Here is a 26,342-nt window from a genome sequence, read left to right on the forward strand (position 1 = left end):
TCCACCATAACTATTGTCTCCTAGCTCTGCCATCTGCCAACTTCTCAGCTTCCTCCGTTCTCTTTCTCTGTTCCCCAACACTCCCTCAATCCTCTGATCATCCAACAAAAAACAAAATCATGGGTGATGACGGGTCTCCTTCTGTCCCACTCCCTCAATCCTCTGATCATCCAACAAAAAACAAAATCATGGGTGATGACGGGTCTCCTTCTGTCCTCAGACACAACATCATCGAGCTTGAGCTCAAGTTAGAAGAGGAAAAGGATAGATACAGAGATCTCAAGTCTCATTTGAAGCTCTCAAAGCTTGCTGCAAGCCAAGAAATTGACAATCAAAGGAGGGTGTGTCTCATGCAAAGAGAAGTCATGGCTCGGCTACAGGAAGACAACAAAACTCTAAGAGAAAGAGAGGCCCGGGATCAAGAAACCCTAAAGTGCCTGTTGGAAGAAATGGCGAAGAAAGACAGAGATTTCAGAGAGAAGCTTTTGGAGTTTGAATGCGGGGAGAAGAGGGCACAATGTGAGGTTCTTGAGTGGAAGAGTAAGTATTGTGAGCTCGAAGCTCGGGTGTCGAGGCTCATAGGTGAGACAGTTGCAGGTTTCGAGAGGAAAGAGAGGGAGATTCAAGAGAAAATTTTCGAGCTTGCGGAGGAGAATAGGAACCTCAAGATTCGGGCGTTGATGGTTTCAGAAGGAAATTGCTATTATGATTTCAAGGGAAAAGAGATTAATGTAGAGGAAAATCCCCGTCCCATAGAGAAGGAAAAGGAGCGCACAAGTGAAATTGGTGAGGAGGATGAAGATGAGGTTCCTCTTAGCCATCTAATCAAGAAGAGACTCGCAGATGCTTCTCATTCTTCAAAAGAATTCTTTGCTTCCCAGAAACCAAGTGAACCTGGAAGGAATGGAGGAAAGAGAGTCCCTTCTGGAGGGGAAGATGTGCATACTCCATTAGAGTCCGCAATCAAACAACAACAGGTCAGTAAAAGGGATCTCTGCCTGAATTTTCAGTTTTTTGTGTCCTTTAATATGCATCCTAGCATGGGTTTGGGAAGCTAATTAAGTTGTATTGTGCGCGGCGGAAGCTTCGAGGCGACACGAACAATAACTCGAGATAAATCACAACCAATAGGCAAATCACAATCACAGCAAGAATAACGATAACGAGTTTAACGTGGTTCGACAAGTTGCCTAAGTCCACGGGGTAAGGAGGGGGGAGTTCTTACTATTAGAAATCAAGAGAATACAAATAGAGTTACAAATCTCACCGATCAAACCCTAAAACAAAGCTCTAGATCTCTCACAAATCTCCCACAATTGGATGCAGCAATCATCTCCTAAATACTACTAAAAAACGTCCTTACTTGACACTAACTAATCAGGATTAGAGTTATATACTAACTCAAAACGAACCGGGTTGAAAAATCCAAAGCCCAGCCCAAACTCATCTGCGGTTGACCATGGCGGTCGACCACGCAGGTATTGCGGTCGACCGCACAGGTATCGCGATCGACCGAACCAAACGACAGAGACTTAAATCGATTATAGGGTTGGCGTGGTCGATCATCATGGTTGACCGCCTTCGGATCCAGCTCCTCCTGAGCTCCTGTGCATGTTCGCGATTGACCGCCGCTGACTCGCGGTCGACCGCCAGTCTGCCTGGCTAAATTCTCGCTGCTCTCCTGCACTTCTCTCGTCGCGTTCGCCAATTCTTCAATTCTCCACCTCGGCGAACGTTTTTATCAAAACTGAGCCGACACCAAATCATCCAAATGTCTTACTTGTTACGTTTAGGATGTCGTGGAAACACCCCACGACAACGGACTCAATCCACAACAAGTCGGGAACCTAACGTGAGCTGAAAAACAATCTCCCTCCATCTGAATCAACAAATTAAACCAGATGCATCTGAAAGACTGCTTACATATCCTCTTGTCCAAGGAATCAAACCAAACATAGTTCACCCAAATGGCCTCCAAAGGCCTCAACACTGAAGAATGTTTAAAAGCTTCAAACAATGATCAAATTTCACTCCTGAAACAAATTTGGTCAACATATCTGCAGGGCTGTCGTTCGTGTGGACCTTCTCCAATATGACGTCTCTATCATCCAAAACGTCACGAACAAAGTAGAATCTGACATCGACGTGCTTCGTGCGCGTATAATAAACCTGGTTCTTCGCCAAATAAATAGCTGACATATTATCACAATATACCCGAAGGGTCTCCTGTGCAATCCCCAAGTCCTTCAATAATCCACGTAACCATAAAGCCTCCTTAACAGCTTTAGTCACCGTCATATACTCTGCCTCTGTAGTAGAGAGAGTCACTATGGACTGAAGTGTACATCACCAACATACCGGTGCACCTGCCAATGTAAACACATAACCTGAAGTAGACCGGCACTTATCAAGATCTCCAGTATAATCTGAATCCACGTAACCATTACAATCCTACTCATTCTTCTCATCCTTCTGGAATACCAAACCAACATCCATGGTGTCTCGAACATATCGTAGAATCCACTTTACGGCCTCCCAATGATCCTTCCAGGGGTCGTGCATGTATCTTGATACCATGCTCACAACCTGTGATAAATCTGACCTCGTACACATCATCGCATACATCAAGCTACCTACTGCACTGGCATATAGGACATTCGACATATAATCTCTGTCCTCAACTAAAACAGGTGGCATCAACGCTGAAAGCTTGAAGTAGGAAGCCAATGGAGTGCTAACTGCTTTTGCGTTGCCATCAAAGCTGAATTTCTTCAACATTTTCTGCAAATAGCTCTTTTGTGTAAGCTTCAATCTCCCATTCACCCTGTCTCTCGATCTCCATACCCAGTATCTTCTTTGCCTCTTCAAGATCCTTCATCTCGAACTCGGATGACAGCTCTTCTTTTAACTTTGGAATAGCTGAAGAATTCCTGGAAGCAATAAGCATATCGTCAACATATAAAAGTAAATATATGTGTTCATCATCCTGTAACTTGTGCATGTAAACACATTGGTCATATGAGCTCCTCGTGTACCCATGGCTAATAATAAAGTTGTCGAATCTTTTATACCACTGTCTCGACGATTGCTTCAAACCATAAAGAGACTTCTTCAGCTTGCAAACCAAATTTTTCTTTCCTGCAGTTTTGAATCCCAATGGTTGTGTTATGTAGATCTCCTCATCTAAATCTCCGTGTAGAAATGCTGTCTTCACATCCATCTGGATCAAATCCAAATCCAACTGTGTCATCAACGTTAATAAAATCCGTATCGACGAATGCTTCACAACGGGTAAAAATACCTTGTTGTAATCAATGCCCTCAAGCTGTGTATATCCCTTGGCAACCAATCTGACTTTGAACCGAATGTCCCCAATAGAATATCCCTCCTTCGCATATACCCACTTACAACCAATAGTTTTTTTACCCTTAGGTAGCTTTACAAGTGTCCAAGTATCGTTCTTCCGAAGAGATCGCATCTCCTTATCCATAGCTTCCCTCCACCTGATCGAATCGGGGCTAGACTCTGCCTTTCTGAATGTGGATGGAACCATATCATCAACGACCTCCACTGTTACTGCATATGCGACCATGACATCATTATACCTAGCTGGCCGACGAATCACTCTCCTCGGTCTATCTATTGCAATGGACCCCTAAACATGACCCTGCTCCTGAGTCTCATCATCCACTGTATCCTCTATCTACCCGGCTGTCATCTTACCTCCTCCCAGTGTCATTTCTGTAGGAGCCTCGATTGATACAATGTTATCTGGAGTGGGTGGAGTCACATCATTATCCACTGCTGTCATATCTCACCTGTCTGGTCTCCCTTCACCTGCTGAGGGACTCGAGGCCTCATCATGTACGTCTCATCAAATGTGACATCTCTGCTAATAACTATCTTCTTGTCCTGTGAATCCCATAACTTAAAGCATTTAACTCCATCTCTAAATCCCACAAAGACAGCTTTCCTCGCTCTCGGATTTAATTTACTATCACTGACACGGTAATAAGCTGGACACCTAAATATCTGAGCGACTCATAATCACTAGTCACCGAACCAAACCAACGCTCCAAAGAAGTCTTCCCGTCTATCGGAGTGCACGGTAACCTATTCACGAGATGGCTCGCATAAACCAACGCCTCGGCCCAAAAGGATCTAGGCAATCCACTCTGCGTCATCATACATCGTATTTTCTCCAGCAATGTACGGTTCAATCTCTCAGCCACCCCGTTCTGTTGTGGTGTCTCTCGAACTGTGAAGTGTCTTCTAATGTCGTGATCCCGGTAAAATAGCAGAAATGGACCACTCTTGTACTCTCCACCGTTATCTGAACGTAAAGTTTTTATCTTTTTACCTGTCTGTAGCTCTATTTTCTTCTTTCACTCCATAAAAATATCCAGGACCTGATGTTTATGCTTCATAGGGTATACCAAATTCCTCCTGAAATAATCATCAATGAAAGTGACAAAATAGTTGGCCCCACCAAGAGATGTGTTCTTGGAAGGACCCCAGACATCTGTGTGAATATAATCCAATGTACCTCGGGTGTTGTGAACAGCGGTGCCAAACTTCACTCTAGTCTTCTTCCCAAGTACGCAATTCTCACACAGCTCCATCTTACAGGTCTTAGCACCTTTCAATGGTCCATGTTTCGTCAATGACTGTAGGGACTTATCACATATGTGTCCAAGTCTCATGTGCCATAAAGTGATAGTGTCCTCCCCTGTAGTGATAGAAGCTGTCAGACCTCCCATAACTGTCTTACCCTTCAAGTAGTATAGGTTATTTTCCCTGACACCTCGCATCACCACCATAAAAGCCTTCGTGACCTTCACTATAGCACCCTATAAGATCACTCGATATCCAGCTGCCTTCAAAGTCCCAAGAAAAATGATGTTCTTCGTCAACTGCGGCATGCTCACTTCCTTCAACTCCCTAATCACTCCATCATGCATCCTAATCCGGACTGAACCAATACCACCAAAAGGACATACGTGGTCATTACCCATAAGTACGACATCCCCTCTTTCCAGCTCCTTAAAGCTAGAGAATCAATTCCTCCTAGGAAAAATATGATATGTAGCTCCCGAATCCATCATCCACTCCGTGGAATCGGCATAGCAAACCGATGATAGTGCAGGGCGCGAATAGCACGAAGAATCTGACTCTGAATGTTCATCAATAGCTTTTGCAATATTCACTTTTGAAGCTTGTACAGCTTTTTCCTTATTCTTCCCGGCTTTTTCTTTTCACTTTGGGCAGTCAATTTTTTAATGTCCTTTACAATACCGACATTGATTTCTATCAACACTCTTATAGGCACTCCTATTCTTTGACTTTGAGCGTTTGAACTAGCGATGGTTTGGATCTCGGCCTCGAACTGCTAATGCATCTCCCGATGCCTTCTCGGATGGTTCACCATCATTCTTTCTCAACTCATAATTCACCAAAGCTGAGGTCACCTCCTTATAACTAACTGTAGTTCTTCCATTGATCTTAGTGAGAACAAACGTATCATAATCATCCTCGGGCAACGAACACAAAAGTAACATCGCACTGTCTTCATCCTCAATCATGATATCCATATTGGTCATATCTGAAAGTAGCTTCGTGAAATTATTGTCATACTCCCTGATGGAAACTCTCATCTTCATCTTGAACTGGTAAAACCTCTTCTTCAAGTGAAGCCGATTCTCAATGCTCTTCGTAAGATACTTCTCATTGAGTGTTTCTCATATCCTCTTCGCCGACATCTCGTTCGTTCGTCATGTCATAAATAAGATTTGGCGTCAATCATGACCAAATAACTCCACAAGCTTTACTGTTCATCTTCTTCCAAATCTTATCCTCCATGTCTTCGGGTTTCTCTTGTAATTCAAGAGTCCTCCAAATTCTGTGCATCCAAGACGTCCATCACCTGACACATCCACAATCCGAAATTAATCTTACCATCGAACTTCGGAACATCAATATTCGTGTTATTGATGCTCAGACTTTGTATCGCCTCTGTAAGAGACGAACATGATGTGCTGGCTTCTCCCATGTTGTCGATCTAACTCTTCAGATCAGAATTCTTCATCGAATCCTTCGAACAAGCTCCAAGCCTAACCTGTAGCTCTGATACCAATTGTTGTGCGCGACGGAAGCTTCGAGGCGACATGAACAATAACTCGAGATAAATCACAACTAATAGGCAAATCACAATCACAGCAAGAACAACGAGTTTAACGTGGTTCGGCAAGTTACCTACGTCTACGGGGCAAGGAGGGGGAGTTCTTACTATTAGAAATCAAGAGAATACAAATAGAGTTACAAATCTTACCGATCAAACTCTAAAACAAAGCTCTAGATCTCTCACAAATCTCTCACAATTGGATACAGCAATCCTCTCCCAAAGACTGCTCAAAAATGTCCTTACTTGACTCTAACTAATCAGGATTAGAGTTATATACTAACTCAAAACGAATCGGGTTAAAAAATCCAAAGCCCAACCCAAACTCATCTACGGTCGACCGTGACGGTCGATCGCGCAGGTATCGCAGTCGACCGTGCAGGTATCGCGGTCGACCGACCCAAATGACAGATACTTAAATCGATTACAGGGTTGGCGCGGTCGACCGTCACGGTCGACCGCCTTCGGATCCAGCTCCTCCTGAGCTCCTGTGCACGTTCGCGGTCAGTCTGCCTGGCTAAATTCTCGCTGCTCTCCTGCACTTCTCTCGTCGCGTTCGCCAATTCTTCAAGTTGCTCTTCATATCATTTTGCTGTTGTTTTCTAGTCATTATGTATGCACGGAATTTGGTTTAGTTACCTACAGATCTTAGTTACTTTCAGCAGTAGAATAATGTAAAGACTAAAGAGAAGAAATTAGAGTATAACTTGTAGGTGTTATTTTCATTTATTGTGCTTTGGTATTAGGGCTCAAAGGAAAATATTGAAAGGCCTTCTTTATTTTACAGGAAAGTAATATAGTCTCCAATTCGAGGAAAACGTTTAAATTGACAGATCTGAGTTCCTCAGTATCAGCAAGAAATCCAGGGTCTACTGGCTTCAATGGCGTATGCTATCTATCCTTTTTTTCCCTCAACTCAAGAGAAAGTGGTAATTGGAGCTCGACTACTAATTCACATATATTTTCATATGACTACTGAAATGGGGTCCCCTTGTATGTCTAGTCTTTTACATTTGTTAAATCTTCAGTTTTAGTTGGAGAAATATTTTGCTATCAATAAAACTGTTTAGTTAACGAATATTTGTAATGAGTTTAAGATTCATATCATTACCTTGCATCTTGATAAAGTAAGAGAGAGAGTGTGTGTGTGTGTCTTGGGTAATTTTCTCTTGAGTTGAATATTGAGTGTGCACATATATTTATACAAGTAGAAGAGGGTGACGTGTGTTCTCACAACCAATGTGGGACTAAAAACCCACAACTAACACTATTATCAACACTAATATCAACAGTCCCCCTCAAACTCATGTTGGATCAAACAAAGTGAGTTTGCGTACAAAAAACTGGAACCGATGAACAGGTAAGGTCTTTGTGAAGAAATCTACAAGCTCGTCGGCGGATGACACATGAGGAAGTAGAATTGTCTTATCATTGATAACTTGTTGACAGACAAAATGAGCGTCGATCTCAATGTGTTTGGTCCTCTCATGAAATACTGGATTATTAGCAATCTGGATGACACTCTTATTATCACAATATAGAGGAGTAGTAGTCGAAACAGAAATATCGAAATCACTGAGAAGACGACGAAGATGAACAATCTCTTTAGCTGTTGTGGACATTGCACGATACTCTACCTCGGTGTTGGAAAGAGCAATAACATCTTGTTTCTTACTCCGCCAGGAAATAAGGAAATCACCAAGAAATATACAATAATTTGTGGTAGACTTCCTGGTAGTGAGATCACCAGCCCAATCAGCATCAGAATATGCACAAAACTCTAACTTGGATGTAGCAGAAAACAGAAAAGAGCGAGTGGTAGTACCCCGGAGATACCGAAGAATCTGTAATAAGATAGCATAGTATACAGAACGTGGGGCACTAACAAATTGACTGATAATGCCAACAGCATGAGAGATATCTGGTCGAGAGATGAACAGATAGACCAACTGGCCAACAAGATGTCGATATCGGGTAGGATCAGATAGAGGCTCACCATCAGTAGAGCGAAGTTTGACATTCTGTTGGAGTGGAGTATCGACAGTTACATCGTTAGTTAGCTCGGCTCGATCTAGAATATCCGAGAGATACTTCTGTTGAGACAGTAGTACACCCCGCGGGTCTTGAGAAATTTTTAGACCAAGAAAATACCGAAGAGATCCAAGATCCCTCATGTGGAACTGTTATTACAACTAAGATTTTACGTACTGTATACCAGCCATATCATCACCTGTAATGATCATATCATCTACATAGATGAGTAATAAAATTCTGTCACGCGATGTAGTATGAACAAACAAAGAAGCATCTTGATGACTTTTCATAAAGCCCGCCTTGAGCACGACATTGCGAAAATACTCAAACCAAGCATCGGGTGCCTGCTTGAGACCATAAACAACACGGCGAAGAAGACATACATGTCTCGGAGGAATATTAGATCCTGAAGACGGTTGCATATATACTATCTCAGATAAAGAGCAATGAAGAAAAGCATTTTTGACATCCATTTGGTATAAAGGCTAACGATGAGCAGCAATGACCGCAAGAAGAGTACGAACGATGGACATCTGAGCAACAGGAGCAAATGTCTCCTCATAATCAATACCTTATTACTGAATAAAACCTCGAGCCACTAAACGAGCTTTCTGATGTTCAATGGTGCCATCAGGACGATACTTGGCCTTATACACTCATTTACTGCCAACTAAAGAGATGTCAAGGGGATAAGGAACAACATCTCATGTATGTGTTTGCTGAAAGGCCTGAAATTCCTCAGTCAGCCTGTCGCCACTCTGAAAATTGAACGGGCTCTTGAAAGGACTTTGGCTCAACTGTAGTAGAATGACAGCAAGAAAATTATGAAAGATAGATGAATAGGAAGTAAAAAGTCTCAACTGTAGTAGAATGACAGCAAGAAAATTATGAAAGATAGATGAATAGGAAGTAACCGAAGCATACCGTGCAGGCATGACATGTGGTCGTTTGCCTCGACGAAGAGCAAGAGGAACCTCAGGCGGGGAGATGCTAGCGCAGGTGCATAGAGGTCAACAATATTTTCTGGAGTGGGTGTCGTGTCTACGGGATAGGGATCAGATGGTGAAAGAGAAAGCTCGGATGAGGGAGAGTCAATAGAAGGAAATGGAGAGATTTCAGTGAGATCTCGAAAGAAGAATTGAGGTAAGAAAGTGGGTGATGTAGCTGGCGGAGAAGCAAGATCAGTAGTATGGAGGAAATTAAAATCATCGGAAGCAGAATAAAATGGAGAATCCTCTTCGAACTGAACGTGTCGATATATATGAACTCGACGAGATGCGGGATCATAACAACGATAACCTCGATGTTCCGAACTAATTCCTAAATAGACACAGAGAACAGCTCTGGGAGATAATTTATCACGTTCGTGAGATGACAGAAGAACAAAATAACAACCAAAAACACGGACCATATCATAACGGAGAGGATGAGTATAAACACGACTATTAGGAGTAGCACCGGAAAGAGAGCTAGATGGAGTGATATTAATGGCATGAGTAACAATGAGAATGACCTCAGCCTAGAAACGACGAGGAACAGAGTAAAAAATGAGCATGGATCGAGCGGTATCGAGAATATGACAATGTTTGCGTTCAGCAATATCATTTTAGTCATGAGTGTAGGGACATGATTGTTAAAAGATAGTCTCATGAGAGGACATGATAGAGTGCATGCCGCATGGTAGAGGATAAGTACTCTTTAGCACAGTCAGAACGAAAAACTTTAATACGAGCTTGCCATAGAGTGAAGATCATCGCAGTGAAGGCTTGATAAGCAACTAGTACGTCAGAGCGATTTTTAAGTAGGTAGACCCATGTATGACGAGAGAAATCGTCAATAAAACTAACATAATATAAGTAGCCAGATGAAGAAGACAGAGGAGCTGGCCCTAGATATCAAAAATGGATCAAATCAAATAAGGAAGTAAAAACAGATGTTCTGGTTGGAAACGGTAAAGCAATAAATTTAGCCAATTTACAATCAATACATGACTCAATATGAGAACGAGAGGATACGGGACCAAGTACTCTGCATTGGATAAGACTCTTCAGCCTTTTATGGGACACATGACCAAGTCGTCTATGTCACAAATCTACGAAAAGCAAGGTAGAGGACTTACAGAAGCAACAAGAGAACGTGGACGTATGGACTTTGGAAGGTGAAGATATTCCAGAAAATACAATTTTTGTCTCCTTCAATCGGCCCCGATAGTTTTGTCCGTCTGTGGATTCTGCACAATACAAGTATTAGAAGAAAATGAGACAAGTAGGCCATCCATATATAAGAAGCTAACAGAAATTAAATTCAAACACAACTGAGGAGTCACATAGACGGGGCCAAAAGTTAGACGACCAGATGGGTCAATGTGGGATGATAGAGCCATACTGAGTGATAGACAAAGATTGTCCAACAGCCGTGTAGTTAGGGGGAAAGAAGAGAAAGTGAAGATAGAAAATAAGGAGGAGGTATTACAAGTCATATGAAAGGAATAATCAGAGTCAAAAATCCAGAGATCATTCATACCAGACATCGAAGGATTGGCTGAAGAACCAGCAAGACGCATACCAGAGAGTTGTGCAATAGATGTAGAGGCTCTATGCTGAAGAGCATCAATTTGATGGCGAATATCAGAGAGTTGTGCAGCAGATGGAGAGGTGGTATGCTGAAGAGCCTCAATTTGACGGCTAATATTTGCAATAGCTTGAAGAACCTCAATTTGACGGCGAATATCAGAGAGTTGTGCAGCAGGTGGAGAGGTGGTATGCTGAAAAGCCATAATTTGACGGCTAATATCTACAATAGTTTGAATAGTAGGATCTGAAGTGGTAGATGGCATAACATTAACCAGTAATCCTGGTGCACTAGAGCATCAATTTGATGGCGAATATCAGAGAGTTGTGCAGCAGATGGAGAGGTGGTATGCTGAAGAGCCTCAATTTGACGGCTAATATTTGCAATAGCTTGAAGAACCTCAATTTGACGGCGAATATCAGAGAGTTGTGCAGCAGGTGGAGAGGTGGTATGCTGAAAAGCCATAATTTGACGGCTAATATCTACAATAGTTTGAATAGTAGGATCTGAAGTGGTAGATGGCATAACATTAACCAGTAATCCTGGTGCACTAGAGGATCTAGACTGAGGGGATCGCTGATTACGGCCAGTTCCTGATGAACGTAACTCAGGATGAAGCTGGAAACATGTCTTAAAGCGGTGTCCCTCTTCCTTGCAATAGGTGCAAAAGAGCTTAGACCGAGCCTGAGAAGTAGGTGCCAGTGAAGATGTCATAATAACAGTAATTCAAAGGTGAAAATGTAACCCGAATGTTAAAATGGAACCCGAAGGTTAAAAGAAAACCCAAAAGTTAATGTAGAAACTCAAAGGTTAAGCTGTAAGAACCCGAAAGTTAAATTTGAACCCGAAGGTTATACATGACTATCAAATCTGAGAAAAAGAAGCAACCGACGACCAAGGTGGCGCGAAGATCGGTCAGATCTGATGCTCACGCCGAAGACCTATAACGGATTAATGCCGACGTTGAGACGTCGAGATGGATTGAACTTACTGACTGTAAAACGGCAATGTCGTTTGTTTAAGGCCAATAAACTGCTTGAAACGGCAATGTCGTTAATTTAAGACCAAGAGACGGTCTTGAAACAACGATACCGTAAATTTGAGACCAAAAAGATGGTATTGAAACGGCGATGACGTTAATCTAAGTCCGAGAGACAGTCTTGAATACGAGAACGCGAAACGCGTTAAGAGGCCGCAAAGCGGCAATGCCAAAAATCTGGCAGAGGAATGCAAAAAAAGGCGTTAAACGGCTGCAAAACAGCAAGGCCAAGATTTGACAAAAGAACGTAGAAGCGTTAAAAAAGTATTGGAAGAGAAATAATAACCCTAGCTCTGATATCATGATAAAGTAAGAGAGAGCATTAGGTAAATTTCCCTTGAGTTGAATATTGAGTGTGCACATATATTTATACAAGTAGAGGATGGTGAGGTGTGTTCTCACAACCAACGTGGGACTAAAAACCCACAACTAACACTATTATCAACACTATTATCAACACATCTCAAATCCTACTATGTTGGGACTTATATTACTTGTTTGATGATTGCCCTATGAGCTCTTTAATACTATTCCATGAATTGATAAAATTACCCAAGCTAGTTTACTTACATAAATATAAGGTATTTGGATTATAGGTCATTTCTTTACTTGCATGCCTAGTGAGGGAGGCTATGAGAATGATGAAATATGCTTGATTCTATCATATAATTGCATCTTTATTAGAGTGCAATCCAATTTAATATGCAACAAATTTGATGGAAAAAGATGTTAAGTAATTCAAAATTATCAAAATGATAGAAAATTTGTTTCACAAATGTCTCTATGGGAATCACTGAACACTGGCAAGCAGTAAAAGTTGTGAACGACGGATAATTTTTTTCAGGCATCTAAAACAATTAATAGTACCTTTTAGAATCATTATTGAAGTAGAGGAACAAGAAGAGCTTGTCAAAGAACATTTACAATGAATGTCGTCTGAGGACGTAGGCCTTGCACCAAAATTCATTAAATTCGTGGTTACAATTGTCATACATGTTTGCTTTGATCTTGATATATGTCTGTTTTTTGTTTTCAGTAACAAATGAGAAGTCAGTATATGTCAGGGCAACTATGCAAAGACAGTCTCAAAATTAATCTCGTTTTCTCTTAGATGTATCTCTTTTTATCCTCATCACACTTTACAATTCTACGGGGACAATGTTTTGATGTTTGAGGTCTCGTTTTGCTAACTTCATTGCCGAAAGAAAGCTTGATTACTGAAGTGCTCAAAATTTTGTATCAGGTTGTTCAAAGAGGAGATCAAAGTTACAGCAAAAGGTATTATTCAATAAGTAGAACAATATTCTTGTTTAACGGATGTGAATGTGTTTTGTCCTTATGTTTCCAGCACGGGCAATCCTCGGGTATATACTGGACGAACTCCAACTTTAGAACAACCTAAGCATGCAGAAAAGAGAGCACAGGTACTTCAGAGAAGTCTGAGGACCCCTTCATTCATTAGATCTATGGCCTTGTCACACGTCTCCAGTTGTTTCTGGATTGTAAGTTATGGATAACTAAAACAAGTTAAGTGCATCGTAACCTGAAAATTCTGACACTTACATTTGAAATATCCATTCTTATTCTTAGAGTCTTCCTACAAAGTTCTGCAAGGAGAATCTCCCTGCTCTTGATCTTAAAATGATATTGGAAGACGAGAGGGGTTCAGAGTATGCGGTCAACTATTTTGGTAGTAGAACTGCTTTTAGTGGTGGGTGGCGAGGTTTTGCTTTGGCTCATACGTTGGAATTGGGCGACACATTAGTATTTGAATTACTCGAGCCAACAAGATTTAAGGTATGACCGTCTTTTGCATATGACTGTTTATCTTCATTTAGTGTTATCCTTGTTTATTATATGACTACTGAACAAGGCACAGGTTTAATCCTACTACAAATAGTATGGATCCATCGGATTGGTCTATTTGAACGATTTCTTGAGATTGATGCTTCTATATTTATTAGGTTCTTTGATATGTGACTATCTATAAATATTCCAGAAATGAACTGTGGTGTTTCTGAAATGAATCTGGAATAAATCCACAATTACTGTCACACCGTAATATCAACGGTCTCCATAGCTGGTGAAGTTAGCTTGTGTTGTAAGTCAAAATTGTCATTGATGCCACCCTACAGTATACCTTTTTGATTGATTTCCATATACAACATATGCTCTTCCTAATAATACCTTCTTTGTTTGATTTATCCCTGGCTTATAAAAATTCAAATTTATACTTTGACCCCCAGCAGCAAACATTTATGGCCTCTCTATAATGCTTCCAGCTTGTGTTCTCCAAAGATCCAAGGCCAATAGATATTAATAGATATGTCAACAAGTTAGCAGATTTTACATGTCATTGCTCAATGCTCCACTTTCTCTTTCTCAGAGATAAAGTGAAACCCCAATATATTTTGTTCACTCTTCTTGGACATGACCAATGCAATGAGCATGACTGCTTAATTGTTATAACCTAGCCTCATAAAGGATGACAAAAACCATGTCACCATATTTCATGTTAGGTATTTTTCATTACTAAATATTCTGATTCCATTAGATCAAAAAATGCTACTCTGCTTCTTAAATCTTCTGGATATCAAAAATTAACACATAATATGTGTAGCAAACTTTCTATCTGATTGGTAAACCTAGGTAATTAGAATATCTATACTTTGTTTATAATAAAATTCGCCTGAGCATATCTGAAATTCCTCAAATTCAAGCTGCAACTTGCTCAGGAAAAATTGATGGACAATAATCATCAGATGAGTATTTCATTAACTGAAATAATTCGATTTACTTGCCTCCTATATCTCTTTGGATCACTCAATGAATCTCCGCAAGACGACTTGAGTTGCATCAATGGGATAATTTTGGGTTAGAGAAGAATTGAAACCCTAATCTTATTAATGAAATAACATGGGCTTATATAGGCCCCCTACAAATACATCTTACAAATAACCCCCTTAACTATTCTAATATGTCAACACTCCTCCTCAAGATGGGCGAAAGATATCCACTAAGCCCATCTTGTCACATCCTCTAATCATATCTACTGAGCTAAGTCCCTTAGTCAGACAATCTGCTGCCTAGTCTTTAGTTGAAACATGACTTAACTCCAGTAATCCACTGTCCAACTTCTCTTTGATGAAGAACCTATCGATCTCGATGTGTTTGGTTCTATCATGCTGCACTGGGTTATTAGCGATACTGATGGCTGACTTGTTATCACACCACAGCTTCATCTTTGCTCCTTGATCCAGCTTCAGCTCCACCAGCATACTCTTCAACCACAACAACTCTGTAACTCCCAAGGCCATGGCTCTATACTCTGCTTCAGCTGTTGATCTTGCCACCACTGACTACTTCTTGCTCTTCCACGAGACCAAGTTGCCTCCTATGAAGATGCAGTATCCTGAGGTGGACCTCCTGTCAGAGACCAAGTTGCCTCCTATGAAGATGCAGTATCCTGAGGTGGACCTCCTGTCATCAGCACAGCTAGCCCAATCCGAGTCACAGTAACCCTCAATATTCACATGTCCATTCTTTTCAGCCCTTTTCCGGGGGCACTCTTCAAATACCTCAGAATCTGGTATACTGCGTCCATATGACCCTTCCTTGGATCGTGCATGTAGCGACTCACCACGCTCACTGCAAAAGAAATATCGGGACCTGTGTGACTCAGATAGATCAACCTTCCCACCAGCCTTTGGTATCTGTCACGATCAACTGGTTCTCCAGCTTCAGCACCCAGCTTGAACCTCTGGTCGATCGGTGTAGTTGCAGGTTTGTATCCTAACATCCCTGTCTCTTTGAGAAGATCCAGTGCATATTTTCTCTGGGATAGGACGATCCCCTCCACTCCTCGAGCTATCTCTATTCCAAGAAAGTATCGAAGCAAGCCAAGATCTTTCACCTCGAATTCCTTACCTAGTCTCACTTTGAGTTGGGCAATCTCCTTCTCATCATCCCCTGTAATAATCATACCATCCACATATACTGCAAGCATGGTGATATGACCTTCACTCCGTCGAAAGAATACGGTATGATCGGCGTTAATCTGCTGGTATCCCATACCTATCATAGCCCGCCTAAATCTATCGAACCAAGCACGGGAAGATTGCTTCAGGCCATAGAGAGACTTTTTTAATCTGCAGACTTTGCCCACTGTCTGATCTGTGTCGAATCCTGATGGTATTTCCATGTATACCTCTTCCACCAGATCTTCATGAAGGAATGTATTCTTCACATCTAGTTGGTGTAGCTTCCATCCACCATTTACTGCCAGAGAGATCAAGGTTCGAACAGTGCTCATCTTCGCCACCGGTGCAAAAGTCTCATCATAGTCGATTTCATACGTCTGACTATATCCTTTTGCCACAAGACGAGCCTTATAACGCTCAACCTGTCCATCTGGATTCTGCTTCACAGTGAAGACCCACTTGCATCCAACTGCTCTTTTTTTTGTAGTTTTACTAACTTTCAAGTACGGTTCTTCTCAAGAGCCCCTAGCTCTTCGTGCATAGCCTTTTTCTACTTTGGATCCTTCTTAGCATCCTGCCAATTGTTAGGTACAGTAACAGAGTCCAAAGATGCAATGAATGCTCCATGTGCAGGATGAATGTTAGAATATGATACAAACTGGGCAAGATCCCATCCATATCTATCGAGAGGATTTCTTGCATTACTACGAGTAGTCATCCGTACTGATATTGGTGTGGGGGGAGTAGGGAGAGGAATGTTATCACCTTGAGATAAAACTGGTGGTGGTGTAGGTGTCTCAGGAGTCGGGGCAGGCATTGGCAAGAGACTTGGCAGCACTAGTGGTACTGTAGGTACTGTTCCTGTAATTTGCTTTTCCTTCCTACTATAGGTTAGTAGCTCCCCCTGAACCGTGGGCCTAACACCTCTTGTCTCGTTTTTCTTTTCTTCTTCATTCTCTTGCTCCTCCTCAACCAATTCTCCCTCCCAAGGAATCGATACAGAAATTGATTTCTCCACATTGTTCACCGATCTCTCACCATTCTCCTCCTCTCGCCTCATACTTCTAGTATTGGGCGAGTTACCAATGGATGAAGTTACTTTCCGGGTGTAATATGGCTCGAGTTCTCAAAAGTGCACATCCATGCTCACAAACAATCTTTTCTTCATCGGGCTCCAGCAAACATATCACGTCTGAGTAGCAGAATATCTCACAAAGATGCACTTCACAGCTCTAGGAGCAAGCTTCCCGACAGATGGCCTGTTGTCCTTCACAAAGTACACACAGCCAAACACTCTAAGTGGAAGAATCTCACCATTATCTCCCTTCAACGTCTCACACGGAGACTTCCAATCCAGCACTCTCGAGGGCATCCTGTTGATCAGCGTTGCTGCGGTCAATACTGCTTGCCCCCATAATATTTCTGGGACATTCATAGAGATCATCATGCTTCTAGCAACCTCTAAAAGATGTATGTTCTTCCTTTTCGCTACCCTATTCTGAGCTGGTGTGTATGGACATGTTGTCTGGTGCTGTATTCCCTGAGCTGATAAATATTCTTCAAGCGCTCTATTGGTATACTCTGTCCCATTATCCGACCTCAATACCTTCACTACTGCTCCGTATTGAGTCTGAACATTCCTATGAAAGTTTTGGAAGCACCCAAACACTTTACTCTTATTCTTCATCAGGTATAACCAAGTAACACGAGAGAAATAATCAATAAATGTAACAAAATACTTGTATCCATTCATAGAACTTGTGGAACAAGGTCCCCAAACGTCTGAATGTACCAAGTCAAATGCATGAGAACTTCTATGACCAGAACTAACATAAGAGCTTCTAGTAAGCTTTCCAAACTCACATACATCACGCACAAGTTTCTGTTTATTTGCTTTCTCAAATAAAGAAGGATACAATCTACCTAAAACACTAAAGGATGAGTGTCCCAAACGCTGGTGATGAAGCATTAACTCACTCTCAGCACTCATTTTAGATCATACTCTTGCTTCCTCTACAACTGACACCAATGCTGAATCCAGCCCTTCACGATTCAGATACCACAATCCACTACGCCATGTGCCAGTCCCGAGTCTCTGCCCTGTCCCCTTCTCCTGAAAAATCACTTTGGGAATATCAAAAGAAACAATGCATTTTAGTTGGAGGATGATAGAACTAATAGACAAAAGATTGACTGGAAAGGAAGGAGCATGCAAAACATTGGACAAAGTTACAGAACCAGTACAATCGACTGTACCCTTATCAACCACCGGCTGAAATATACCATCAGCTGTTTGAATACTATCAGGCGATGTTAGGTGAGTATATGATGAGAACTCACTAGCATTACCTGTCACATGTCGAGACGCACCGGAGTCGACTATCCATTCTGATGATCTGTCGGGAGATATAGAAGCAAGAGCATGTATGTCATCAGTACTTTTGGTCGGATGAGCATATGTAGCAGTGTTGCCTCTGGCGAAGAACGAAGTAGATGCCTCCTCAGTCCCACTCCTCAAGTCATCATCCCTTGCTACTTGCTGCTTCCTCCTGAGTATTGCCAGGAGAGCACGATCTTCCTCAGTAAAGACCACCTCAGCTTCTTCTTCCTCTGCTACCATCAGATTCGCCATGTTCCCTGCTCCTCTTCCACCTCGTCGACCCCCACGGCCACGACCACGACCTCCGAACTGTCCACGTCCAGCCGAATCTCCTTCCTTGGGTGGCTTGGTGCAAGCATGCCTTAGATGACCCACCGCACTGCAGTTATAGCACTGTCGAGTCTCTCCCCTAGATCCAGTGTTGCTAGAGGCTGCCAGTGCTGACTTCACCACAGGAAGTCCACATGTCCCCACCTGCAGCCTAATACGAGTCTCCTCCTGGATCATAGCAGAGACAACCTCCTCAAGCGTGGGAATCTTCGGATGAGCGATCAGCAATGCAATTCGCTGAGCGAACTCTGATGTCAATCCCTTGAGAAACACCATAGTCCTTTCCTGTAGAAAGGCCTCCCGCTCTTTACATCCCGGGTCCTTACAGCTCGCCCGAGGTGAGAAGTGATCATAATCTAGCCACAGACGCTCCAGCTCTGTGGCATACTCCTGTACAGTCCGCTCTCCCTGTACTGTGGCGTCAATCTCTCCCTTAATCTGGAACACCCTCAGGTTATTCCCCACTTCATCATAGGTCCTTCTCAACTTTTCCCAGACCTTCTCAATGCCATCAACTGTGGCGGCGATCGACTGGACCAATGAGTTGAGGAGCCAGATATACACCATCATATGAGTGGACTTCCACTCATCTCTTCCTTCCGAGTCCTTATCCGGCTCTGTAACCTCTCCTGTCAGATAACCCTCCAGGTTCCTCCTTGCAAGGTTATATCTCATCCGCCGCGACCAGCTCAGGTAAGTACTCGGTCCATCAAGCTTCAGATCGATGGTCGGAAGCTCCAACTTCTTTGATGGTTTTGTCGCGCTCTCACCAGCCGACAACTTCATTAGCTTCATCAAAGTTGACACCTCCGCGGGGTTCAACTTCTTGATGATCTCCTCCATCGAATAGGCTTCAGACCCACCACCTGTTCACCTTCTCTTCCGACCCTTGTTGTGTGCAGTAAAAATTTCGGCAGCACCTCTACTGCACAACAAGAGTAGGATCGCAAACAAATTCTCGTTTCTCAGAGGAAACAAGAACCAAAAACAGTTATATATCTCATCGAAGTGAGATATATACTCTTCCTGTCATCAGTTCGAGGACTGAGTCGAGGGAACCCATGTCAAACTCGAGGTTCGACACGGTGGCGTGGCTAGAAAGAGACAGGCAGGGGGATGGTTCGATCTGTAGCAGGGGGGGTCGAAAAAGCAAGGAGGGGGGTCGGTCTTCAGAGGGGGGTCGGTCTGCAGAGGGGATCTGCAGAGGCTGGTTGGGAACAGAGGGTCGGGGGTGATCTGCAGGGGGTCGGAGGATGAGGGGGGTCGGATCTGCAGGGGGGTTCGGTGGGGAGTCTGCAGGTGGGGGGGAAGGCGGAAGGCTGGGGGTTCGGTGGGGGGATCTGCAGGGGGTTGGAGGATGGGAAGGGTTCGGATCTGCAGGGGGTCGGTGGTGGGGGGTCTGGCAGGTGGTGGGGGAAGGCGGAAAGGCTGGGGTGTCGGTGGGGAGATCTGCAGGGGGGAGGGTCGGTGGGGTTGTCTGCAGGGGAGGCGGAAGGGGGGGGTAGGTGTTTTGGTGGCTAGGGTTTTTGCTCTGATACCAAGAAGAATTGAAACCCTAATCTTATTAATGAAATAACATGGACTTATATAGGCCCCCTACAAATACATCTTACAAATAACCCCCTTAACTATTCTAATATATCAACAGTTAGCAAGGCCACATTCTACTCTCGTTCAACATATCAAGAACATTCTATAGATTAGATAGTGACTTGTTGATCTAGTTCACATAATTTCCCAGGGCAACAAACTCAGATGGTTTAATCCACATCGAGTACATAGGACTTTTCAATTGTCATGGAGAAAGATATTGGCTTCACCCAGATGGACGGTTGGTGGTGATAGAGAAAGAAATAAGAAAATAAATAAACCAAGGCATGAAAATGAGATGTAAGCAAACATTGTTCAGATCTCTTTATATATGACTTGTCATATGTACATAATTAAATTTCAATAAGGTTTTTCTTTTAGATTGTGAAATGACTTTCTATTAAGGTGTATGAAAGCTAGATGATTAATGGCCATCCCACACTGAAACATGAAATGCATGAAAGATAAACTTAAGAACTATTTTGCAGATTAGTTCAAAAAACAAACATAAACATCAAATCGATATTTAACTTCAACATCGAAATTTTGAAATATTGAGAATACTTCAAATTGAATATTCATTAGAAGTTCAAGTAACACGAAAATGGTCATAAAAATAAAAAATAAAATACCCTAAACATGAGAACGAACTAACTCTAAGGGAGTGTTAACTTGTTTATTGACTCAGAATGGATAACACATACGATGCATTTTTAAAGTTTATAAATTGACCCAATTTTCTAATCTATTCTTTTAAATTCTTCAAGGAAGAATGACCCAAATAACTAAAGATATCGAATGCTGTGTTTTTGAGTTCTCCAGCACCAAATCCATATCCTTCCTAAAGACCACAACCTATACAACATGAGTATTTTGTCTGCATAACCTTAAAATTTTCTGTAATGCATTGCTAAAGTTGAGAACTTATGGATTCCTCTGGAAAAGTATATGAAGAAGATGGTAACCTTCGTGCAATTAGTTAACCACAGAACTCTAAACATTAGATATTGCACTGGTGTGCAGTGTGCACACAAAATCCCAAGACAAATCAAAATTACTAGCTATCAAGTACTGTTGGATTTTCTTCGTACTGAATGTGATAAGAAGCAACGCCTTCAGCTTCTCATATAACTTTGTTGAGTTTCACGTATATCTGTGAGATAATTTACTTTCTTTCTTAACTAGGAACATCTCTCGATTTACATTTTATGCTTAATTAAGGCTATTCTTGCTTGAATACAGCTCTTTCACGTCTCCATTAGTCCTTCGCAATATCTAAATGAATTGCCACATCCTGAAGCATTCGACTCCGTAACAGTAAAATTTGTCTCAAACTATAAGCTTTTTGAATGTCTTTCACTCCTCAACCATCAAAAGGATCCTTGTTCAAATGACTCTTATCCATCTAGTCACGTAAATTTATTTCCAATATCTATCTCCATCTGTGCAGTGGAAGTGCAATGTTGGTGTCCAATTTTGGGGCCTACTAATATGTATTCTCCATATAAATCATGCTCCACAAACAATAAATTTGGTTACTTAACAATTTAATTTTCTTTTCAAAATGCATCATGTGATATGTTTAGGCAACTATACCCCTATTTTGAAAACTAATTTCCTCCGAACCACTATCTTCATCTTAAGCTATTTAACCTATACACATATACACCTAACCTTCAATTCTAGTGCTATTCAACCAAATTAAACTCAAAACCAAACTCTTCTTACCACAAATTTGTTACAATTAATCATAAATTAACAATATTAATCACAGCAAAAGCCGTAAACTTTAACCTAAAGTACTAGCTATTCTATTGATATTTTTGGGGAAAATGGAAAGTAAATCCTAGATTACAAACAATATTAAAATGAGTAACAAAAATAAATAGATAAACTTACCTTTATACAAGCAATCATGAGGCAGATCTCCTTTGCACCACCTATAATCCTTGTGATTCCAACAGTGAACCTTTTCTGGGGTTTCCAAATTAATTTATTAGGGGATTTTAGAGTTAGGTAATAGGAATAAAGATAAAGAAAAGAGAAAGGACAATGTGGGATTTCTCATCAATTTATGGGAAACAGAGTAGGGTTGTCCATCCGGGCCGGGTCGGCCCAGCCCGGCCTGGAAAAGCGGGCCCGGGCCTGGCAAAACCGAAGCCCGGACCCGGGCCCAGTTAGCCCGGGCCTGAGCGGGCCGGGCTCCAGGTCGGCCCGGTTTTTTTTTAAATTTTTAAAAATCCCCATAAATCATAAAATATACATAAAAATTACAGAAAATGACATAATTTTTTTAATAATTTGAAATGACATAAATTACAAGTATAAAAAATTATAAAAATAAAAGATGATAAAAATAACTTCTTTATTAATAATCCGTAAATCCTTTACAAGTATAAATTTATTTCGAAATTCGTCGCATCACAATAGATGAGTACATCCCAATTAGGTTGGCACCTACTCACCTATATCACTATCATTTGTAACTTTTTTCGAAATAATTCATTACAAATTTAAAGCTAAGAAATAAAAATTATAATTTAATGAATATTATCTAATCTTTATACCTATCTGCTAGTCCTAACTCTTTAAATTTATCTTCAATTACAACCATCCGATCGATGTCTTGCGTTCTCTTCTCGTACCTCCACCAATCTTGTAAGCACATCACCGCTTGTACAGTATACGGATCTAAGTATGTCATGTGGTCATCGATCAAACGCCCTGCTGTGTTGAAGGCGGATTCCGAAGTTACCGTCGAAACCTGCATTGTTAGTAAGTCACGAACCATGGTAGAAAGTATAGGACATAAAACTGATCCTTATATTCTTCACCATTGCAAAATATCTAAAGCATTTTTTTGACATTTAACTAAGGAAACAGATAAATATTTATCTATTTTAGAAACCTCTAATGTTGATCCAGATCCAGATCCACCAGTTAGTTCAGCTACCATTGCATACCTATCAAAACTTGCACTTTTACCTCGGCCTATGCTCGAAGACGTCGAAGCTGTAGACTGTTGTGTAGCTACACCATGTCTAGCTGCATACTCATCATATAATGTTTGAAAATAATTTCTAATAGTTAAATGATAAAAAATAACAGTAAGGGTGGATCCATCATCTAAGTCTATAATTTATCCATCATATAATGAATGTAACAAACTTCGAAGGTCAATATCCTTCAAACATAGATCAATAAGAACCCCCAAATCAAAAATATGAGGAATAGGTCTAAAATACTTATTAAATTTATTCTCCATTTGAAAAATTACAGCTCCAAAAGTATCATCCATACGATATTTGGCAAAAAAAATTTGAATATTTAAAATTTGTAAAGCAGCTAAAGTAATTGTTGAATAATAACAGCTAGATAATAACATTATAGCATCATAAAAAAACATGTAACATCTCATTTAAATTACATATAATTGTTCATTTAAATTACATATAATTGTTCATTCATCTTCAGATATTCCATAAGTACTACCAGAGCTAGAACTAGAAGCATAAAAATTTATAAAATCATTTATAATTTCTTTATATTCTATTGCTATACTTAACATTGTATAGGTGGAATTCCACCTATGGTCAACATCTTTTGGAATTAGTCTGGGCTTATAATTTTTTTCTTTTACATCATTGTTTCCATCTTTTAATTCTCATTTCAGAAGCATTATGCATATTAGCAATTGTTCTAACATTTTCTATCATGGGTTTAATTTCAAAAAATACACTTTGAACAATTAAATTTAAAAAATGATAGATACATCTAACATGAAAAAGTTCACCATGATATGGTAATGACAGAGTTATTTTGATAAAATCAACAGCTATATTGTTATTACTTGTATTATTTAGTGAAAGAGAAAATATTTTTTGATCAATTTCTAGTTTCATAAGTTCTTTAATTATTAAATTTGTAATATTAATAACAGTATGTGATTCTTTAATTGTAATAAAAAAATAACTTTTTTAAACATTTGCCAATTTTTATCAATCCAGTGTGCTGTGATACATAAATAACCAGTTTGCACTCTAGATGTCCAAATATCAGAAGTTAAAAAAATTACAGTTTAAATTTTTAAAATAAGAAATCATTTTTTCTTTTTCCTCCTAAAAATATTTTAAAATATCACGTTGACAGGTTTGACGAGAAAATTTTGTAAATGCGGGATAAAAACCATCTCTAAACAAATCTTCAAATTCATCATCTTCTACTAATTTAAAAGAAAGATTTTTAAGAACGATAAACCTGATTACGCATTTTCTGACTCGGACAGCGTCATAATTCTAACTACCGAGACTACCAGAAGAGGAGGATTGAGAAATCATAGATTTTCGGATATCACCTTAAAGATTTTGACCTTTGTTGTATTTTTCTATATGGCGTTTGAGGTGGTTGATACCGCTCTTATGATGAGCTTAGAAAGTCTGGCCGCACAACGCACATTTAGCCTTCTGGGTGATGATCCTACCGTGTTCATCATTGGTGACTCTATCTTCTCAAAAAATTTTACACATCGGATCTCGGTCTTTTAGGAGCTCTCGGTGCAGATTCGTCGCCACCAGATTCAGGATTAACACCGGTAGGAGGAGTAATTGTTGTAGGACTCATTTCTGGATCGGTAGGAGATAGGTGTTGCTCTTCATAATCAGATCCAGAAGCCATTTGATAGAAGTATTAGAAAATATAAGAGATTTTAAGATAGTATAAGAGAGTATAAGATTGTATAAGAGAGTATTAGAGAGAAATAGATGAGTTTTGGTGTGAGGAGAAGAAGTGAAAACCTCCCTCTATTTATAGAGACAGCCTCCTAGACAAATGACCAAAAAACCCTCATATTCTAGCCATTTTTTTACCGTTTTTAGGGGCAAAATGGTCAAAACCCATATTTGGCCATTATGACCGGGCCGGGTCGGGCAGCCCGGCCCGGTCCGACCAAAACGGTCATCTTTGATCGGGCTGGCCCGGTCCGGTCAATTCTGCCCAACGGTGACCAGAGGTGACCGTTGGTGTCGGCCCGACCCGGCATTTTCCAGCAACGGTCACCTCTGGTGATCGTTGTGGTCGGGTCCGGGCCCGGGCCGCCCGGTCCGGTTGGTGCCCCAACCGGCACTGTTCCGGGTCCGGACCGGGTGCGTTTTCGAGGGCCCGGATCTGGCCCGGGTGTCCGGGCAAAACCCAGGTCGGGCCGGGTTCCGGCCCGATCGGGCCCGGGCCGGGCACCGGGTTGGGCCGCGGGCTTTTTGGACAGCCCTAAAACAGAGTATATAGGAACGAAGGTGAATAAGAAGTAAATTAATTTGGGGGGAGAAATTAACATCTAATCATATTGGTATTTCATTGCCGGGCCGCGGGCTTTTTGGACAGCCCTAAAACAGAGTATATGGGAACGAAGGTGAATAAGAAGTAAATTAATTTGGGGGGAGAAATTAACATCTAATCATATTGGTATTTCATTCTTTTTTACCCCTTTTCCATTAACTCGATGTGAATAACTCCATCTTAGAAACTTTTGGGTATCATTTGGACAAATTTAAACTTCAAGACGTCAACTTAACCATAAGAGAAACTAGGGTGTTAAAGTATAATTAACCCTTTTTCTTTTAATTGAATAAAATGAATCTCGCCGATAAGAAAAGAGCCAAAGTGTTTTCTCTAAATATTACAAGCATGCTCCATACACTATAGTTACTCTTGTTAATAACATTGTGAATGTTGAACAAGTATCATTGCCAAGTTACAAGTTATATTCTGCATATACTGACTACTTGTTCATTGTGTCATAACCCAGATTTACATCATAAAAGCAATTTCACAGGAGACATGCGAAGAATTTGATCACAGGATTACTGGTTGATATGTTGATGATATTGGAAAATTGACAAATGCCAATAGTCATGAAGATCAAGATGTATAATTTATGCTTACCTATATGAAAGTTTTCTTAAGTTGGTTCTTTTCTCAAATCATTTTTGTAAATATATATAAGAGTTATTATCTACTAAAGTGAAGATGTTTCTGAAGATATCGCAAATATAGTTAGGCCCATCCCTTTTCTTCAAAGTTCTTCTCAAAGACTTGATCATGTACAGTGTGATGCATAGTTATCTAATTTTATAGAACTTTATTTTATTTTGTGGTTACCTAATAATAAAATTTTAGGAAAGACGCAGATGTATGTTTGGTTCCTTGTGGAATTTGAAATCTGACTGTAATAGTGAGAATGTTAAA

At 40.8% G+C, this 26,342-nt stretch overlaps 1 protein-coding gene across 3 annotated transcripts; it reads left to right on the forward strand.

The window, feature by feature from the left end:
* On the forward strand, positions 1-26,174 carry LOC109822281. 3 transcript variants are annotated; one of them, XM_020388457.1, is made up of 7 exons: positions 1-123; positions 193-977; positions 6,966-7,064; positions 13,066-13,100; positions 13,171-13,324; positions 13,413-13,619; positions 25,903-26,174. In XM_020388457.1, exons 1-7 carry the CDS (start codon positions 120-122, stop codon positions 25,966-25,968), a joined length of 1,350 nt encoding a protein of 449 aa, XP_020244046.1. In that variant the 5' UTR covers positions 1-119; the 3' UTR covers positions 25,969-26,174. The 3 variants fall into 3 exon arrangements, with proteins under 3 accessions (XP_020244046.1, XP_020244047.1, XP_020244048.1); XM_020388458.1 differs by lacking the exon at positions 1-123 and having other exon boundaries at positions 156-977; positions 25,898-26,174; XM_020388459.1 differs by lacking the exons at positions 1-123; positions 6,966-7,064 and having other exon boundaries at positions 156-977.

The sequence above is a fragment of the Asparagus officinalis genome, chromosome 8, assembly GCF_001876935.1.
Source record: "Asparagus officinalis chromosome 8, Aspof.V1, whole genome shotgun sequence".
Lineage (NCBI taxonomy): Eukaryota > Viridiplantae > Streptophyta > Magnoliopsida > Asparagales > Asparagaceae > Asparagus > Asparagus officinalis.

Excerpts from the sequence above, each read along its gene's own strand:
- LOC109822281 (XM_020388457.1), top strand. Across the intron at positions 13,101-13,170 it reads GATCAAAGTTACAGCAAAAG|CACGGGCAATCCTCGGGTAT; the intron begins GTATTATTCAAT and ends TTATGTTTCCAG. Across the intron at positions 13,325-13,412 it reads TCTCCAGTTGTTTCTGGATT|AGTCTTCCTACAAAGTTCTG; the intron begins GTAAGTTATGGA and ends TCTTATTCTTAG.